Source organism: Ptychodera flava, chromosome 9 (assembly GCF_041260155.1).
Source record: "Ptychodera flava strain L36383 chromosome 9, AS_Pfla_20210202, whole genome shotgun sequence".
In the NCBI taxonomy this organism is placed as follows: Eukaryota; Metazoa; Hemichordata; class Enteropneusta; family Ptychoderidae; genus Ptychodera; species Ptychodera flava.
Window position 1 is genome coordinate 39,491,870 of NC_091936.1, and position 21,891 is coordinate 39,513,760.

A 21,891-nucleotide genomic window follows, 5' to 3' on the forward strand; every position below is an offset into this window, starting at 1 on the left:
ATACGAGGGCCAATGCGTAGCATCTCGGAAGCTTTTGTAAATATGTGAAGTGTATATCGGTCCGGAGTTGACAAAAGCATACACCAAGCATACCAGCCCAACGTATTCCAAACAGCGGGCACCATCGTTAACCACGCTGGTTCTGTTACTTTTAACGTATCAAAATAACCCTTAGATCGGTCAGATTATCGAAATATTCAGTCATTTAAATATCTAGCCTCTGAACAAAATAATTTGTTGCTCTATCGTACGTCGACCGATGATCGACGGCAGAGTCCCCGGGCATGCAACTGACAGACTGAAGTGATGGCGTTGTAGTTTGACCAGAGCTAAAATGAGCATGCGCGAAAAAGTTTCATGATCCCCAGTTTGTATACTCCGGTCCATGAGACACCCAAACAGTGCAAATGTGTTACGAATGCACAGTACGATGCGGCTTGCGAGCAGCGACAAAATAATTTTTTGATTGTTCTCAGCTGGGAAAGAAACTAGGTTTAAAATAGCGTTTAATTTACAAAAACAAAAAGAAATAAGCAAACCACCGAGAAGAGAACAAAGACAGATGAACCACGGTCTAGACCATGGTTGAACAAATTACAGCAAGGCTTTTGTCTGTGCATGGAAGTATAAAATGTGAGACTACAGATGAGTCGGTTGATCCTAGATTTGTCGTATTGACGATTTGCTCTTTTGATTTTTCACTGAGTTTGCGAATTTAATTAATTTTCAAAACCTTATGTCTCAAAACCTAAGCAATTTTTTCATACCAATAGTTTTCTTTGATACTTTATGGACAATGCTTTGCATAGTCAGGCAATCACTGTAATTTTATCAAGATCACCAGATAATGGTATGTACAACATTTTTTAAATCATGTTAAAAATAAAAAAGAGGAACAGTCATGGCCAATGATTAGACTTTGATGATTTTTTCATGACATGTTTGCAAGTTTTGTTCCAAGAACTCTCTTTGTTGTTTGTGTCATAATAAAAGTTAAAAATAAACAGAAGTTTGTTTATCCCTGTCTATAAAGAGAGGGGTCAAATTATTCACCAGCACTCATGAATTATAAATCTGAACGGAGTTAAGACCATTTTTTGTTTAATACATATTTTTTAATTGAAGGACAGACAACTTCCACAAAGGACCTGGAGTTTTACTGTGCCCCTGGTCATTGTTATCTGCAGCTATAAAATTAGCAGAAAATGTGCTCAGCAGTTTATCTGTCGAGGAATCTTTAAAGTGTATGTACAACAACCCTGGCCCGACATGTGGATAATAAAGTATAAATGTTATTGAAAAAAGGGTTTATGCGATTTGTATGTGAAATTGATTTGTTGGGTGTGCCTAATAAAAATTGCTTGTGGCTAAAAAAATTTTGATCATTTTAAAGGCATTCGTTGGCACCAGATTGTCTCATCAGAAAAGTTACCCATCAGATTACAATTTCAATGGAAAACAAAAGGCTATCACACCTCCAAAATCCTCTTACAGACTAGAACAAAGGCGATCCCTGGGATCGCGAGCAATGGCTTTAACCACACTAACAGACTGTGGCTACAATGAAAAAATTCCTAGCGCCAACACTGTTCCTAAGTATTTCATCAAAGGTTAACACATGGAGATTAACAAGTAATAGAGTATTCCTTTGAACATTACTATATTTGAAACCTGTTAATTTACGAAATCTCTGATAATATATTCTCCTAACGATATTAAACATTTCCATAGAAAAATAACACCATAGATAAGAACTGTATGGAATACCCCCCCAAAAAATACCCAAAACAAAACATAACACTTAACCGACAAAGAAGCAAATTTAAAGTCGCGAATGATAGCATTACCTCTAGCGTATAAAAATCGAGTCTGAGCCTGAATATCTTCATTATCTTTAAGATCACAAGATATATAATGACCAAGGTATTTGTAAACATTAACATAAGTCAGAAGTCCACCATTTACCGGTTTCCTCAGATGTCATTAGGAAGATCATCATGCAGTCACCTAGTAAACACTGTAAACTAGATCAAATACCAACCTGGATGGTAAAATCGTGTGTAGAGGCACTCCTGCCCTTGATCACAGACATTAGCAACACATCATAGGCCAATGGTTGTGTTCTTCATTCACTGATAACTGCCTTGGTTACACCTACCGGGGTATAATTAAAAACCGCCAACTTTGCCCAGAAGAACTTAAAGGCAGGGGGAGCCTATAAATACCCCTTTCTCCCTGGGCATTCATAATTCAACTGGTGCTGAGAAAACTGCGACCTTTGACCCCATTGAATACTCTTATGTTAGTTTACAATGCAATTTTTGTTTCTGTATATGGCTATTGTTGTACAGTTTGGGGTAACACTTCGAAAACTGATCTGCAACGAATTTACAAACTTCAGGAAAGAGCAGGTAGAGTGATCTTAGGAGTCGATGTAACATTTTCTTCACGTTCTATTCTGACAACTCCACTAGCTGCCCATAGATTTCAGAATTGATTACTTTATTGCCGTCCAAACTTTCAGAATACTACATGGTCTTGCGCCTGATCATTTAAATCAATTTTCTTACGTTTCTTAGTAATATAAATGAATAAATGTTTTTAACTCGTGTGGTACCCAACCCTATGAAAACCTTCGGGATATCCAACCCTCCCCCGAATCCCGCCTCCCGCCGACTTCAGGCAATAAGACCTCGATATTCACAATTTAAGTTAGAGACTCTATTTATATTTTTATCACAAATAACAACCTTTCTTAGCTGAAAATAACTCAACATTGCCGAAGATAGTGCGAAAGGAAAGTAATCCTGCCAGAGACCAACGGCTGATTGCGTAGTTTAAGCTAAAACGTCGAATAAATTCAAGTTGGAAAACTCATGACCTGCTTCCATCGATATTGAGACTTAGGAGAATAGCCCTCGCCATAGTTTCCCACAACGTATAGTTGAGGAATTAGCGCCACAACAGGGGTTTCATTAAGTTTTGAAGTAGGGGGCCAGAATGGAAAAGTAGGCGACTTGCAGCTGCCATGACCACAAAGCGGTCGTCGTCGGGGGAGGGTCCGGGAGGGGGTGTTCCCCCTCCCAGCCAAAGGCCGGAAACCCTGAAAAATGAGATAAAATTCACTTTTTACAGCTCACAGTCACTTGAATTTCTAGTATTTTCAGGAGAATTGTCAGCAGTGTTCCAGGGCAATTTGTGTTCATATCATAAAAGCCATTTTCCTGGGAGATTAGGCCTAAATATGATAATTCATAATTAAAAAATGATAAAATGTGGTAATGTTGACGATATTTTGAATAAAGAAAACTGAAGTCTTTAGAGCCTCTATGCTTTTAGGAGGTAAACTATAATAATTCACTATTATTAATGATATAAATTTGATATGTAGATGATATTATACAGTGTTACATCTAGACAGGGGGATAGGGGATTCCTCCTCTGTTGAAATGTTGGCACCCCCAATTTGTCAAGGGGGACCACTCCCCCCCCCATGAAATGGTGCCAGTCACACCTTAGAGGTACAAGTAGAACACATGAACTGATGAAATGCCCCCGAAATTTTCTGGTAAAGGGGGAAAATCCCCCTTGTTGATGCCATCCTTGATGAAACACTCATATTTTAAGCACAGTAAATGAGAAACTTTTCATTAATGTATATTGTTATGCTTAAAATTAAGAACCCTGATGTTTGGTATGGAAATCTGTTGATGAAGGACTGTAAGACCACTAGTGGGGAGGTAAAAAGGATAATTTATATGACAACAATGATAAAAACTGACAATCATTACCATATTTCGCAAATAGAATCAAAGACCCTCAAGGTTATTTGACTATATGGGTATGCAAAGTAAAAACCTTGATATAGGATATGAAAAGTTGTACGTTCAAAAGCTCACATTTGGATTTAATCTGACGATCATTTTGAAGTGAATTTAGAGGTCTGATCGTATTGTAAACCACTCTAGGTGACGTTCTTATTGGCGTCGATAGACCGAAAAGCAGTACATATCATACCTCCTGTCCAGCTGGTTATATACCTTCACATTTACGCCTACCGCAGTTCAACGCACGTCGGCTTACTAAAATTCGAACTGTAATCGGGAAGTTTTTTCTTGAGAAAAAAATCAGGTCATTGCCTTCGAAAACAGTTTAAATCCACGTAATTATCCTTCTTTTGTTTCTTGGTCCACTTAAAAATCGAAGATCGTATAGCAAAGCTTGACCTTGCGATCGCTTCCGTCTTCATTTGTTCATCGACCATTTTGAGTTGAGCTAACGACGGCCGATAGTATGCACGTTTTCATTGCCGTATAAAAAGGTCACCACATAGGGATCAGCAATTCAGGTAGCCAATAGAATCGTCCGTTGCAATTCCGATTTTTATTGAGGCAGTATACTCAACACCGTGCTGCATGCATCGTAGTACAAGGCGATCGTAATAGTCGCTCGTCTTCTAAATTTTGTTTCACATAAAAGCCGTTGAAAAGTTTGATTACACAGCTTGTGAAACTTCCGTATCATTTCAGAAGGTAAAACATATTTTAGCTATGAAAGAGTTCAAATTTTCCGAAAAGTAGCCGGCAATATCGTGAGAGTAACCGGTCAATTTCGCCGGCTGCCGGCTCTTAATGAAACCCCTGCACAAAATATAGTCCCTTTCATAGAAGCCGAGTCGAGTACTCGGTTTTTGTGAGAGCGTTCTTGGGAACCGAAACAATAAAAATACGCCGGGGCGCACAAACTCCCAAAATTGGCCGAATTTTACAGTCTTTTTCCCTTATTATCGTAAAGATTCTATCCCCGTACAGTACTTTGACAACTTTCTCACTTACTACTTCTGGCGTATGTACAATGCATAGGCAACAAGAGTTTAATGACAGCTAGACTCTGACTCAGCTGTGATACAATGTAACTCAAAGCAACGGTATACAAGGAATGTAATATGTGAAGTGTACTGTAAAGAGTACTCCCTGGTGTGTGTTTATTAAAACTCTTTGATTTTCAAGTCAGTGCAACTTCTGAGGCAAGTTTTGGAACAACTTTACAAACCAATTACACAAGTGTAGCAACATTTAGATCAATTTCACTGTCCATTCTAATCTGCATACCAGTGTAAAATTCATATGAATAATCTTTCATTGCCGATTTAGCTCATATTCAAGTACATAATTGACCTTTTCCAAACATAGAGTCACCTACTAGGTCAAATTTTGGATCAAAAGCCTCCACACGTAGGCAAAAATTAATCCAATCAAAACACTAATAGTGTTACATTCTTTCCTGAGGATAACTTTTTGCTGTGGTGTGTACTGTGTGGCCGTAGCTTTATGTAGAGTCCTTATTATTTTGTTCAGATCAACAAAGTTTCCCATGCGTTCAACTTTTCAAACAAGGTCATCATCCAATTTCAAAGTCTCCGATAATTGCTCCCTAAGTCACGGTTCAACAACCAGAAATACTGAATTTCTGACCACAGGAAGTTTACCGATAGTTTTAATTCAAACTGGACGCCAACTCTGTGTTAAATCCTATGGAGAAAAATCAAATTTTCAATTTTCGAAAAACAAAGACGGCGAAAAGTTTTTAAACACCAGGAGCTTTAAAATGAACCCCCACAAGTGGTAGATAAGAAAAGAACTAAAAAGATTTGAGAGTACGAATAACTTTCCCCGAGGCGTATTCTATCTAGATGCAATCAAAACAGTAAGACTGTTACATACTTTCTAGAGGACATTTAGTTGCGAAAACTGTCAAACATCTTTTTATTATTTTCCCTGATTAATAGTGACCCAAAACAGCAAAGCATGGCCTGCGTGGAACTCTTTCATCCCAGTGAACTTGTCAGGTCAATGACCCTAAGAGACCCCATGTCAATTCCAAGCCCAATTGTTTGTTTGTTGTTAGTTTTGATTTGTTTAGGTTTTGTGTTTTCTTTTGCGATGACTTACATTGTTTTTAAAGTCAGTTGAAACATTGTGGAGGTTAGTTGACTGTCCGGCGGAATGCTTTGGTCACCCATGAAAGAAAGTCGTACCCGAGTTTGGTTTGTGCTACATGCAGCCATGCTTCTTTAACTTTAGATTAAGGTGTGAACGTCACGTCACAAAACATTATTTTTACTCCTAGGGATGTGTAAATCGAGGTAAGGAGTTAGCTTCAGAAAGTGATGTCCCGTTAAGGAAGCAAAGTCGATTACCCTGCCGTGTGGGGGCGTTTTGCAACGCCGTTCCTGAAAGAAAAGGTCCACCGGAGCGCCCGGTTTCCAAAATTGGCTGAATTTTCCGGTTTTTCCTCTTGAACTTTAAACAGATATACTTGCTTTGAAGTTCAAGCTTTAATTCAAGTATGACCTTTACTCAAGATACAGCCGCCTAGCAGGTCAATTACTGGGTAGAGTTGAACGAGGTAATCATTGCTATAACGACACTTAATTTAGTCATCGAACATCTGAGAAATGACGAACCTCCATCCGTTATATCAAGGCGCGTGTGCATGGAGACTATGGAGAATAAATGTTAATTGGCAGCACGTCAACCTTTATGCCTTCATTTATTTGTGAGATCCTTCGTGAATTGGAACACATCCCAAGTAACTGTCTTCTCCGAGAGAACTGAATTGTGGCCAAAATTCACTCTGAACAGTCTCACGTCCAGTAAAATATCGAGCTTGGTATTGTCTTCAAGGGTATTGAGGGTACAATTTCCGCACTAGCAACACGCAGGTTGAAAATGGAGTAAAATTTCAAGTTTGTCCGCACAAAACTAAACGCATTTGGTGAAACACCAAGCTCTGATAATTTTGTTGATGGTATAGAGTCATATTGTGATAATTCGCAAACTTCGCTTTTCAGGGCTACCAGCTATTCCAAATAAAGTCTAGTGATCTGCCAATTAATGTTTTTGTATGAGGAACAAGTTGTACATTAGATCGAAGTCCAAATTCAATTTTCATTGTGACGACAAAGACAAAAAGAATATTCGCGACAAACAGTAGGACCGTGACGTAAACATGTTTTTCAAAAATGGCTGGAAACGCCTTTCCAAAATACTAGTTTTACTTACACAGACTGTAAGGCAAATAGTTGGGGAGAAAAGAAGGTTATCTTGCAAAAATGTGTGCCCTTGTTCTGTCTGCTGCCAACCTGGTTTATGCACAGTAGCCATCAAGATTTATTCTGTCTACAGTAATGAGGACTCATGCTTATTTTTAAACGTTTAAAATATGTTGCTTGCTTTTTTGGGGTAACCATTGAATGGACTTACGTCCCATGCTAGACTTGGTTCAAGTCTGTGATTTGTGAATGTTTGAGTGGAGTGAACGCAATGATTTGTATTCTGCTTTCATGAGAAACGCGCGCGTGAGTGGACGCGATGAGTAGGGTGAACGCGATGAGTGGAGTGAACGCTATACAGCGGAGTTTCACCCGGAATCACCGGCAGAAACTAACTCACTACTGCGCAGACTCAAACGTGAAGCATTCAATCGCTGGGAAAACCTGGCGAGAGCTGCCAAATTCCGGATAGGTTTGTACGAAATAGGAGAGACACAAGAGAAACTATTACAAATGATTTTATTTTTTTTAAATTCACCGACTTGAACCAAGTCTAGTCCCATGCCTAATCATTCATGTAAACATTTGCACAGACTGTAAGGTAAATAGTTTGGGAGAGAAGATGGTTATATTGCTGTTCTACTTACTTTAGAAAGCACGTACACACTACTTTCGTTACTAAGGATTTGTTTCACTCTGAAAGAAATTTTTTTTCACCGGCTACCATTTAAATATACCATATTTATTGTTATTGCGTACGCTAAAATGGATAGAATGTAAATTCCGCGCAAAGTTATTCATATTGGCAACTTTCAAGAATTTGAAATGCAAGATTGCATCAACACGACGTTTTACTTACCCCCACCCAGCCAATTTTGGTAAGGCTACTACCAACCCTGCATACTCATAGAATTAACCAATGTAGTTATAAAAAGTGAAAATCAGATCCATTGTAGGGACTCCATCCAACAAGCATCATGAAAATAAAAATAGCTACATGACCAGATCAGTAAACAAACAAGTTCACCAGAGTTTGATTGCGACATGTATATCACGGTCATCAGGGGATCTTCACAAATTTCAGGAATATTTTCTGGTCATTTACAGTTCGTATTTTGCATGTGGAACTTTTTCTACAGCCAGGGGTATTTCTCATGTTATCGACACATGTTTAAGGGTTTCTAGGATAATAAATCGGCGTGCTTTGTTTTGTTTTTGTTGTTGTTTTTTGGCAGGAAAAAGTAGTCAATTCTGATGGCATATACCTGTACAACCTCCTATGAGAGTTGCGACACAGTACAATGGTAAGTACTTAAAAGTCGTTACTTCATCATAACCTGTATTTTTGCCGCAAACCAGAAATTACCAGAAATCACGTCATTGCTGTATCATTCTTCATAAATTTGCGTCACGAGGCGATTGAAGATAAAATTTGCCGTCCAGGCTTTCAGCATGTTTTAGGATGCAGAACAATGCAAATACAATGTGATAAAACAGAAACGTCCAACAATTGGAACAGAAAAGATGAAAATCTCACTTGCACAACTCGAAAATTATCCACCTTTCACTTTCAGGTTTTTTGCAAAAAGACCTGGTATCATAAATTTATATATATTAAGAAAATTTTACAATTACATTAATAGGAACCAGTAATTGAAAAGTCACCAGCCAAGTGGTGTTGAGGAAAACACTTGCTGTGGCAGAATGAGAAACATATTTGCTTAATACAGGTTGTAACATTAGCTAATCTACTTAGATGAGTAAAAATGACAAGGAAGCGTGAAGGTTTTCAGACCTTGTTTTACTACGTATGGGACAACTGTGGTGTTGATTCGGACAGCCGATTGGCCAGTTGGCAATGTTAGCGGAGCAATTACAGTGATGTATACACAGGTTGGAGAGGAAAGAAGGACTTAGGTGATAAAGAAAGCAGTCAGACAGTTTGCAGTCGAAAACTTTATTTGAAATATCACAGTCAAAATAATAAAATTACTTGTAGTAACGATCAAAGCAGTCAGACAGTTTTAGGTTGAAATCTTTTTTTTTTGAAATATCACAGTCAAAATTGATGAAATAAAATAAAACAAGGCAGTATTGCTGAAGGCAATGAGTACTTGGGCCGTGATAGAGTAATTTTGAGGACAATATATACTACTATTCAAATATGGTCTTGAATTTCCTCCTGTCAATTAGGGATTAACTGGTTATTAAATGAAGCAATGGCATGACAACGGCAAAATATGTCTAGCAAGTTTTGTGGAGTTTGAGGCAGGGGTTCTTTATTTATAGTGGAAATTGCTTAAACTCCTTAAATATTCAAATTACAGCAAATTTCTTTTGTTCTCGATGGTAGATGTCTAATATTTAGATGGGCATATTTAGATTTCTACCCTATAGTTATCCCTATATACCGAAAATCGGACATCCAGCTCTATTGGCTTGCTCAGAATTAGATATGTGCATAATTAATGAGGTACAATATGTGGTGTCATAAGGTGTCCCATCATACCAAATATGAAGGGTGTAGCAGTTGTGGTTACTGAGTTGTGGACAAATATATATGAGGTCAAAGGTCATTGAGGTCACGTGACATTTTGTCAAAATAATTGTATTGCTAAGTTATTCCTATATACCAAAAATCAGACCTCTAGCTCTATTGGCTCGCTCAAAATAAGATATGCGCATAATTAATGAGGTACAATATATGGTGTCATAAGGTGTCCTATCATACCAATATGAAGGGTGTAGCACTTGTGGTTACTGAGTTGTGGACAAATATGTATATTTGAGGTCAAAGGTCATTGAGGTCACGTCACATGTTGTCATAATAATTGTATTGCTAAGTTATTCCTATATACCAAAAATCAGACCTCTAGCTCTATTGGCTCGCTCAAAATTAGATATGTGTATAATTAATGGGGTACAATATGTGGCGTCATAAGGTGTCCCATCATACCAAATATGAAAGGTTTAGCACTTGTGGTTACTGAGTTATGGACAATAATGTATATTTGAGGTCAAAGGTCACCAAGGTCACATGATATTTTGTCAAAATGTCTGAGATATCTGCGTGAACGGATGGACTCACTGATGGACTCACGGACGGATATGACCCAATATGTAAGCCCCCTGGACTGTATCCGTGGGGACAAAAAACTGTGTCACTGCATGCTTTAGGCAATATGAATACGATGAGAAACTAAATTTTTATTTTTCTTGGCCTTATACATGGTGTCTATGGAGAACTGCCTTATACATGGGAGTCTATGGAGGTGTAAACTAAAAAGTCCTCTAACACGGCCAAATTCGATCGCATTGTGAAACAAATCGACGTGCATCTGTATGGGGTTGGTTACCATTCTTGTGCAAAGTTTGAAAGAAATTGACCAGGGCATGTCTGAGATATCTGCGTGAACGGACGGACGGACGGACTGACATGACCAAACCTATAAGTATAACACCCCCAGGACTTCGTCCGTGGGCACTAAAAACAACGCAACAGTTATTACAGCTACACCGGCGGTAGGTTCATATCCAGAGCCACGTACGGTCTGCCGCCGTCGCTTGAAAACAATCTCATAAACCTGGCCATATCAACTGTGTATGGGCAGCTGGATACTTGACTTCCCGGAGAAGGCGAGCTGTCACGTTCAAGCTCAGGATTATTTCACGATCAAATTTCAGTAAATTTACCTTACCTAGATGAATTTTGTCTATAGGCTGAAATTTCGCCAAAGTTTGACAAAATTACATCGATTTTTCAGGTTCATATCCGACATTTTTGAGTTTTTGAGTGCAGACAGAAATAAGATTTGAGGCAACATGGCTGCGACCCATGTTGACCCCTAGCCCTGCGTACGATGCTATGTGCTACAGCTAACACACACGCATCGTACGCAGGGCCCAGGCTAGCGAGAGAGTTGCCGACATCGACGGTTATTTACGAGAAGTGAATAAAGGACTGTCATTTTTAGAAGCGATCGAGTAGCTGAGGTAGGCTGGGATACGACTTGGGCCCAAGAACGCTGAATTTCGGCAGTAATTTGGCTTTTTACGTCAAGTCCCAAATGGATTTGAAGTCACCGACCCTACGTACGGGTCTTTTCAGGGCTGTGGTGAGCGGGGCGATTAGCTGTAGCGGAACACACAGCACGTACGCAGGGCTAGTTGACCCCAAGTGAAAATTGTGTTCGCGATCAAATCTTCCTATATTTTTTTCAGAATTTTCGACAAAATCATTGCTTCTTAAATCTTTTGTACAATATAAAATACTAAAATAAAAATGCGATGTGCCATGTCTCCAGATTTCTAAAATATTGTTTGTTGACCGTTCGACGGAATACTCATTTCGCAAACTTGTGACGCAGTTGAAATTCAATACTGACCGCCAAATAATCTTAATGAGACGAGATCATTCTAGACATCCTCCATTCGCGTTAGAGTTCAGCTCGCTTAGAGTATCATAACATTCTTCGGCCTTCGTTTAGATCGACCCTAATCTCTCCCATTTAGGAAATAAATACACAAGCTACCTTGACAAAACTTCGTGCACCATCCAGGACCAAACGCACTACAAATCTGTCTTGACGTCATCATCTCCTTACATGGTAATCGGCATACCGTATTTTTTAGCAAAGGAGACACAGAATACGTCGGAGTACTCAGTTTCAAAACGTATTACATTGTGTGATGTTGTCAAAAAAAGGTAATGTTACTGCAGTGGTATAAATTACAAAACACAAAAGTTCAAATCAGTTTATTTTGGACTGGCTATACCAATTTCATATTGTTGCTATACCCAATATTTCATATTGTTTCTTATGCCAGATTGACCACGTGCTTACTGGCGACCCCTTTACATGCAAATTTTGTGTCGAATGGTGTGTTCTCCTGGAAAAACAAACGTACGATTTCTATATGAAGGAGGCGAAATTTGCCCTCAAAACTCGAACCACCCCTTTATGGGGTGTACCTAGCTATTTGAACGAGCTTCTCGAATCTGCAGCTCTATTTCGAAATGATGGTCTGGTTTTCTCAGCTCAAGGATAAGTGTTCTCCATCGCTGTGGGCATTACTATTCTCAGCTGGGGGTACAGTTTCCAGTCGTAATGTTTTTCATTGTGTCCGGGATATAAAACATTTCCTTTTCACACTTTTACTTGGATTAACACTAGTCCACATCTTGTCAGCGATTAAACATGTTTTCAAGTTTAAATGTTAAATTCTGGTCTCGAGCCCTCTTGTTCGACCAAACTGAAATTACCCCTCCCACTTTGGCTGGTCCAGTGGGTGTAGCAAGGGTCGTGCCATCGCCTAGGAAACGGAGGGTGCATTAATTGTTGCATTTCGATGCACATTTTGATTATATTCAGAAGATTTTGTGGCAAAAACTCAGATAGAGAAGCATTAATATTCACATCTCACTTATTCAAGACTGGCCGAGAGCAGCACTTCCATTCAGTTAACATCATTACGCCATTTATTATGCCAGAAAGATGAAGCCAAGACATTTTGCCCTCCCTGGTCTCAGCCAGAAATGGTTATACCTTACAGAGTTTTTTCCCACGGAATGAAAACAAATGTACTTGGGCTGAGGCCCAAGTACAATAAACACTTTCACAAAAAAACCACTCCAGGGGACTTATTGCTGTTCCCTGTGCGTGAATGGAACTCTAGAAGTTATGGCACCACTGCCATTAATCTCTGCTGGTTCATAATAACTTAGTCTCGTGTTTGGTCGAGGTCTTACAGGATGGTTTACAACGCTCAACTTACGATAGACAAAACACATACAGTAGTTCGTTAATTTAGAAAGAAGTTTGGTCCTTATTGGTTGCCACTTTTTCTTTGAATTAGGGTATTAAATCAATTGAAAAGTTATATTTTGCGAATAGTGCTAATTACTTATTCACTTCCATTTTACAAATAATGACTGTTTGACTTCTCGTCCCAAAGTGATATCTCCATTTGACCACGGCACCTTCAACGTCTTTTTTTTTTGTTTTTCAAATATCTAATCGCCACAGACTGTCACAAAAAATGCAGTCGACAGTCCCTGCTGTGGCCTAATTTTATCTTCCTAAATTTAGAGTCCAATCATTTATGATTCCATCGCTTTGATAAATTCAGTTAACTAACCTAAATATTTTATATATGCAGGCAAGAAGTATAAGTTTCGTATTTTTCATGTCATAAACATGCGATCAAAAATTTCAAAGTGGGTCACCGGTAATTTTAACTGTTGGGATATTTTTCAACTGATAAAATATATGGCGACAGAAATAATATGAACAGCAAGGTAATATGCACCTCGAAAGTGAAAGACTTAAACTTTTGCTTAAATTTTCCTCATAGTATATTGCAATCATTCTCTTTCAAAATCAAGAATAAAAATCAGGGGTCACCGTGCAAATTTTGGTACTAGAGAAACAAATTACCCAAGATTTACCGATATTAGAAATTCAAAATGGCCGCCATCCCTGTGTTAACTCTATGGAGAAAAACAAAAATTTTAGAATTTCGAAAAACTAAGCCGGTGAAAAGTGTTCTTTCACCAAGAGCTTTAAAATGAACCCCCACATGTGGTGTATCAGAAGAGAATTGTAAAAGTTTGAGAGTCCAAATGTCTGTCCCCGAGGTGCGTTCTCGACGGTGTGCTATTGTGTGGCCAACTCACTGTCTCTAATTGAGTACAGGTGTCCTCTGATTAAAAGATAAGGAAGGAAGGTAATTGGACATTTCTGAGGATGTAAGGGAGGGTGATCTGAAAAATGAGGGATCCTTTTCCGAATCCTCCCCACCGGAAATATTCGTGAAGGCTGCATGTGGTATTACCTTACGAAAACAGTTCGCCTTAGAGAAAGGTTAAGAATGGCTGAGGAATCTGACATCGTCCAGAGAAGAAACTATTGATTTATCAGCAATAGCACGGCTGGACTTTTTATGGTTATAGCGGGCATTCGATCGATTTGTAAGTTAAAAATAGATTTGTCTCAGTTTGTATCGATGCGTCGACCATCGCAACATCCAGAGGTGGTACAGTGAGGTTACAGGAGCTACTTTTGAGTGATGGATAATTTGGACATTATTCTACCAGAAAAGAAGGAGTTTTGAAATAATCCAGAGTTGGAATGACAGCAACTGTGATCAACAGTTGTGCTGCCCCATTCAGCGAGTGCTGGACGCCGACAATGCTCGTTGCATCTGATGTCAACATTCGTCGCAGTCGCCAGCAGTCATCACATTGTTATTTGAACTTCTTGGTCTACATCGTTAGAACACCGTCGTCTGTTACAGCTTAGACTTTGGTAAAAAATATCTGACATACCGTTACTGTGAGGAAGTGTCAATTTATTTGTGTATGAACGAATACTGTTTAATTTTAAAGAGCGGTATGTCGCGTCTCGACTCCCGCTGAATTAAGCAAAAGTTATATTACACATCTAAAATAATGGACTATCGTTTTTCTCTTCCAAACTATCAACCTATGAATGAAAGATGTTGCCGGTGAACAACTGCAAACTCTGACCGCCCAATCTGGAAGTGTGTTACAGGGACAATAAAACTGGTGTATGCTAAAAGATCATTCATCCATATTCCAAATGTCGACGTGTATCAGATACTCGCCATCCACGTGTTTCCACACGACGACATCTTTGGCCGTGACCGTCATCGATCCATCTTTGCTCACCGACTTAATGGATGCTCTTGTGGTTACGAACTCATCTCCAGGCTTTCCAAACACATCTTCCACAGTAGAGTCCGAAGTATAGTCATCAGGCAATAAACCTTCTTCAAATGCCTTAGCAATCTCTGAAAACAACCATGTTTTCAGTTAAATTAACGTCCAATACATTGAAAACCTAGGGTTTTTTTGCTATGGGCCAACGATAGCAAGTGTTCACATTTCATTACAAAGGTTTGGGCTGGAATGTGAATCACGTCTTCATAGATAGCCCAAGATCTTTGTTTCTCTTCAAGAGTGATTGAGGACACGACACAAAAATTTGAACATCCGTATGACTTTTACACACACACAGACACACAGACATACACACACATCTCTCTCTCTCTCTCTCTCTCTCTCTCTCTCTCTCTCTCTCTATATATAATCTATATATATATCGAAGTATACAGATGTCCTCGTCAGGAATCACAGTGCTTGATGCTAAAGCAGAGTGTTATAAATAGTAACACGAGTTGGTCTCCAAGTGCCGACACGAAAACAAATTTTACTTGTCAAATTTCAATCCAACCCACAACACCAAATGGTTTGACCCAACCTGATACGTCTATGTAAGCACCTGAAGCAAATTTCACACAATAAAATCTACCCATCTGACGATCGCGTGTATGCGTGAAACTCGAGTAATAGGTACCAAACATACTTGATGTGTTCTCATATTTATTGTAATGTTGCTCTGCATCCCTGCATCGAGCACTTTACCCCTCTGAGAAGATACAAACAAGTTTTGGTATATATATATATATATATATATATATATATATATATATATATATATATATATATATATATATATATATATATATATATATATATATATATATAATATTGATATTGATTATGTATGCTTTGTCATGTTTTGTGGGGATGGGCTTTTTACTCCATTGTGTTTCTTCAAGTATAGTGTTTTTCGTTGGTGTAAACCATACTGTTAATATAGAAATAACGGACGACGCGCTGACCATTAACGTTTATTTGTGGGCAAGGGCGAAAGGAAAGCCAAAAATTAACGGGCGAGGCTTGCCGAGCCCGTTAATTTGGCTTTCCTCGAGCCCGCGCCCACAAATAAACGTTAATGGTCACCGTGGAGTCTGTTATTTCCATTATATTATCAGCGAACCCAAGAAAACCGTCAAAATATCCGAAAATTTCAGGAGCGAACGACAACTGGTCCCCAGAAACTGAGCATTACGCGACGCACTGTCACGCGCGCTGAAAAAATTGACCAATCTGGAGACGTTTTCAGAAAAAATATCTCAACTTGACCTACAAGTGCTCCATTTTATTTTGTGATTGATTATGATTTACGTTTGAGCTGTAAAGTTACGATACTTTGAGTTGTTAATCTTATTATTCATATTCACGGGCATATAAACAGACCATTACTGTGTATTTGTGGTCAGTCACGTGGTTCAGCTCGACCAATCAAAATGCGACAGGCAGTGCATGGTAATATAATCCTTATATAATTGCTCTTTCAAAAATCAAGTCTAATTGTTTTATACTGACCTTCTCTACCGTTCAGTGGTTTTTGTCCCGGATGCAACATTTTTGCATCAGCGGTATACATCTGCGCCAGACCTTTTTTGTCTCCTGCATTCATCAAGTCTTCGTACTTCTGCTCTCTTTCTTCCATGATTGCCCGCAAATCCGGAGTTGTTGCCATAGTCGTCTGCATGATTAAGGGGCAGCAAAGAATGAAACGCTTGATTCACAACCAAATACTTCTATATCCATTACGTTGTACATCTGTCCATTCTGTAACAAGTTTCGCCTTATACTCTGTTTGACTAAACTGTACGATTGTACCCAATTGACCACATAATCCGTTAGAAGCTGTTTTAAGGTATGACCTGCTATTGCGATAAGCCTCCAGCGTTTGTGTTCGGTAGCACAAATTAATGAAGAGTATTAGGGAGGGCAATTAACAGACATGGACTGTTTTCTTAACAGGAATACTATACAGAGATAGCGAGGGTAAAGAAATAGGCGCACACACGACACAGGTAAGGCTTGTATAAGACAAAAATGTTTAGTAGATGAGATATCATTGATAATATTGCTTGCAATATCCTGCGGCAAATCCGGTCTATTCTTTGCTGAGGAAACAATTGGCAGCACACAACTAATTACTGGATCCAAGTGTCTTCAATTTGTCGGTGGTGTAATCTTCTTTTGTATTTTCAGTTCAAAGAAGATATCCACAGATGTTATAGTTTATAATAAGTGGTAAAAATTGGAGGGTGGGGGATATGTAAGCTGTTTTTAAATGTGGTTTGTCGCTACCGTTGTCTTTTGACTGTTTTTGTTCGGCTGCGTGACAGCCTCCATCTATCAAACGGTTCTGCTTTAGAATCTATAGCTTGGTGCCAACTATGCAAAGCTAATTACAAATAGCCATATATACAAGCCACTGTCTCTGATTTCCGCTGAACATGTTAAAACTAGACGTAAAACTCTGAACAGTAAACAAAGACCTTAATTTATTCCGGATATTTTTGTAGTCAGTATCAATTAAACAATGGCGAATAGCAAAGTTGTTGAGCCATTGTGTTGAACGCACGTTTGCTTTTGATTGCCATTACACTTAAAACTACAAACCTTTTTGAGCAAAAGCTAGAAATGCAAATTTTATTAGAAGTTATGTATAAACCGAAACGTTGCATAAGGCGGAATTGTAAATGATGGGACTTCGACCAAGACTAACCGAATGAATGAATTTTGAATTGCTGATGAAAGCATAAACAAGGGTGTGGCCTAATTTTTGCGCCTCTGTCCAAACCGGTAAATAAGTCAAGAGAATCAGTATTGGAAACATTGATGACCCCGTGGCAGATGATGAAACCCCATCCAAAAGACATTTCCGGAGTAAATTCTGAGCACTTTTTTCATATTTTCGTTCCTGTTTGCTACTCACTGTTATTTCATGGCCAGACTGCACATACCGTTAAAACCGATTTGTCTGGAATTAAATTTATTTCAGTGATAAAAATGACAGTAATATTGACAAGATTTTCAGCAGAAAGAGTGTTTTACCAAGGCGTCGCTCTTTTCCCTGATCTAGTGAACACAGCGCACTGTGTCTCGTAAGGTTCAAAATAAATATTCGTTACTCTCCGCTTTCGATTGCATTGATTACGGTATCGTTATCACTGTCATTGTACATTTTCAAATAATGTAACGTCACACGTATTTGCTTTTTCCCTTTATTAAGCAGAATGTACCGGATTGCTATTGCGACTCACATTCACACAGAACTTGAGATTTTCACATGGATGCAGTTTCCTGCAGAAAAACTGCATATTTGAATGTACTGTCCTTCTCGCCAAAAACAAGCCAGAATGTAGATGACACTGGCGTCTGTTCCCGCTACTCGTTGCTAAGGCAGGGCGAGAAGCAAAGAGAACTATAAATGCCGTGCTCCAGGACACAATATCACAGCTAAGGGACTGGTCAGTTTCTTCGGCCGGGGAGGGGGGTGGATTATTTTTTGCCGACGCCAAAAAGTGACTGACCCCTCCATTCCAAATTTTGAAAACAGGGTGACTCCCCTATTCCAAATTGCGAAAAAAGGGTGACCTCCCCTCCGCGCGACAACGGTAAAACAAAAGGTGGATATAAATTGTATATATATATATATATATATATATATATATATATATATATATATATATATATATATATATATATATATAATATTTTATATTTTATAGATATTTATTTTCAACAGTCATTCTGTGTTTTAATGAAATTGTTGACATGTCAGTTGTAAGATAGGAATTTCAAAGAGTCAATTTTAAAGTTTGAACACAGTACATTTTGAATGAGCTGTGAATGTATTTCACACTTTCTATGCTTAGCCAGATGTCCTGAACTGTTGTACAGAAATGGATGTCAATCATTGATATCAGAGAGGAAAAAACAGTAAATCAAAAACTTTGATGGGTGACCGCCCATCACCGAAGTCAAAAACAGGGTGAACCCCCCCCCTCCCCATGAATCCAGCCATTCTATTAAATCTCCTGAGAAGCCACAGAGAGCTGTTTTAGCCAAATCTGATGTGTGCAGTGTCTGAGAGGACCTTTTCTTGTAACATTGAAACCATAAAAGCACAGCTAATAATGACGAAATCTGCCTTGTTTTAACTGTTATTTTAGTCATAAAAAACATCTTTTTAGAGAAAACCTGAGACACAAAGGAAAATAGTTGCATCAATGAGAACAAGAGATATCTTGTCATTTTTCTATCTCTAAAATAAGTCACTGTATCAAATATATATATATTGTGAAATATTTGTGCATGTTGCTTTCTCATACTGAATTCTCATAGAGACTACAGAAAAGTATCAGGAATTTGTTATGCTTTCCATATGTACTGTATATTTCATAATGGTTCACATTCACTTAGCAAAATCAAGATATCTCTGAAATATATCTCTGATTTATTAAAGTATGGCGCCCGAAGGGCAAACCGAAAAATATGAAACATCCTGATATCTCTGATATATATGTCTTGCATATTAAAGTCATGCACCGGAAGGGCGTGCTGAAAAATGTCTGATATATAAAAGTAATGCGCTTGAAGAGCACACTGAAAAATATTGAACATAGAGATATCTCTGATATATGTGTGCCTGATATGTTAAAGTCAGGCTTACTGAAAAATATCTCTGATCATTAAAGTTATGCGCCCGAAGGGCGCGCCGAATAATGCAACTGAATGATGAAATTTGTGGCTGACGCGATGCATTTTAGGCAATGATGAGCCTGTGTCAAAATTCAAAATTACACTGCCCCCCCCCCATTTGGCATTTCAAAAACATGATGACCCCCCCAACACAAAAGTCAAAAACAGGGTGACCCCCCATGAATCCACCGCCCCCCCAGGCCGAAAAAAACTGACCAGTCCCTAAGTCCAGTGTAAAGCTCTGTGAAAGTGAGGAGGTGGCCAAGCTCTGTGATAGTGAGAAGGTACTCTCACAACTACGCAGTGACACCGTCTGAAATACAGTACTGGTCCACCAATGTCATAACAACTAATAGTTCCATAACTTTCAAATATATGAAATGCTGACACAGTACTCACCGTGTGTATTCAGCAATTGCCCTGAGTAGACTGACAGACAAGTCTCATTCACAGTCCCATGCACCGCAATCGATTGAGTGAAGGGCGCCATCGTAGTCAGCTATAACAATTACAATGCTGCAAACTCTGTCCATTCTTACAGGAACAATCGAATTGTTGCATGCTACAGGGACTATGGAACTATTGTATCCTAAAGAACGACGTTACAGCTGAACTGAAAGATTATTTATCTCAATTTCAATTGTCGACATCCGGTAAATATTCGCCCTCCATTTCCGGACAACAACATCTTTGCTTGAAGGTGCTCTAGTGGTTACGAACGCGTTTCAATTCGTCCCAAACACCTCTTCGATATCAGTTCCACTAGTAGGATTATCAAGGGCATTAATTATCTCTGCAACAAACCACGTTTTCGATTAGATAAACGTACAATATTTTATCATCAAACACAACAAAAACAAAACAAAATAAAGCATATATGTTTTATACACAGGTGATAAAGAAAGTGCCAACTTTTCATTTCAAGAGTTTGGCTTGCATCCGAATAATGTCTTAAAAGTGTACAAATAGCGTACAAGTTACAGAGCAGATTAATTGAGTACAATAACTTGTGTGTATACATTGCATCTACCTTGTTATAATTTTTAGGGATCTGATGCCCCCGGGATTTTTACTGATCCTTATTTCAGGAAAAGTTTTACCCCCCTCCCCCGAAATGGGTCGAAACAGAGAGCCCTGCTGTTGTAATTAAAGTAATGTCCCTCATTCATGTATGTCCTAGCTCCTTTCAACTTTTTTCAACTTTTTCAAAAATCAAGTTTCTTTGTCTGATACTGACTTTGACTGCCATTCAGTCTTATCTTCTGTACACAACCACTTTCCATTTTGGTGAACAGCTGCGCGATACCTTTAGAGTCTCCCGAGTTGTCGAAATCTTTGAGTTTCAGTACACTCTTAGTGAAGACTATCCGAAAATTATCCGTTGTCGCCATGGCAATCTGGTAAATGTTGGGTTATTTGCTTCTCTTGCATCAAGTTTTGCACCGTAACCTCCCTTGGTGGTAATTTACTCCGGTTTTCTTACACTTTTCTTTTGCTGCTTAACCAACAAAGTAGTATAGGTGGCGTTGGTTCAATTATATAACACTTATAACTATAATTGTTATACACCTGCGTCTGTAACCTATGGAGTTTCGTCGTACAGTAAGTTTCGGTATCACAGGACGCGTAGTCCAATAACTTTGACGCAGAGTACAATAACTTTAGGTGTTATTGGACGCTATTTGACCTTTGGCCTCAAAAGACCTTTACATCAACGAGGGGAAGAAGAAGAGATCTTTTTAAATTTTTAACAAAAAATATACTGTGAATTTGAGCGAAATTATGCTGCTGACCTACAATTTCTACCCCGTGCCATTGTGCTGCGCGGGTTGTTTTGTCACACCTTGACGATTACGCGTATGCCAACGAGTGAAATAATTGAAAGTCTACGCTTTTCATTGAGGCGCATAATACCTTAAAGTTTACCTGCTTTTGGACCTGCACTTTGAATTGAAAATATTGGCAAATGTTGGGCGATTTGTAATTTCTCTAGCAAAAAAATTTGCATGGTGACCCCCAATTTTTACTCTTGACTTTCAAAGAGTATGGTTGAAATATTGCTTGGTAAAAGCTAGAGCAATAGTTGAAGTCTTTCTTTGAGACTCATTAACGTTTGATTAAGGCGCATACGACCTCTGGAGCTCTAGTTTGAATAGCAAATATCGGTAAATCTTGGGCAATTTGTAAATTCTCTAGCACAAAAATTTTGCACGGTGACATCCAATTTTTCCCTTGATTTTGAAGAGTATGGTTGATATATTTATTGAGAAAGGCTTGAGCAAAAGTTGAAGTCTTTCTAGACGCATGCTACCATAAAGTTTACCTGCCTCTGGAGGTTTTATATCCCATAATTGACCTGCTTGGCGGCTCTATGTTGAGAAAAGGTCGATTACATGCTCACTTCAAA

The 21,891-nt window shown here is 38.7% G+C and overlaps 1 protein-coding gene across 1 annotated transcript; it reads right to left on the bottom strand.

Annotated features, from left to right (window-relative positions):
• Positions 1-14,383: 14,383 nt before the first annotated feature.
• LOC139140945 (uncharacterized) lies at positions 14,384-20,023 on the bottom strand. The gene is made up of 3 exons (XM_070710451.1): positions 19,884-20,023; positions 16,308-16,470; positions 14,384-14,866 (listed from the first exon to the last, which is right to left on the bottom strand). The coding sequence occupies exons 2-3, from the start codon at positions 16,462-16,464 to the stop codon at positions 14,637-14,639; spliced, it is 387 nt and encodes a 128-aa protein (XP_070566552.1). The 5' UTR covers positions 16,465-16,470; positions 19,884-20,023; the 3' UTR covers positions 14,384-14,636.
• Between the last annotated feature and the right edge of the window lie 1,868 nt (positions 20,024-21,891).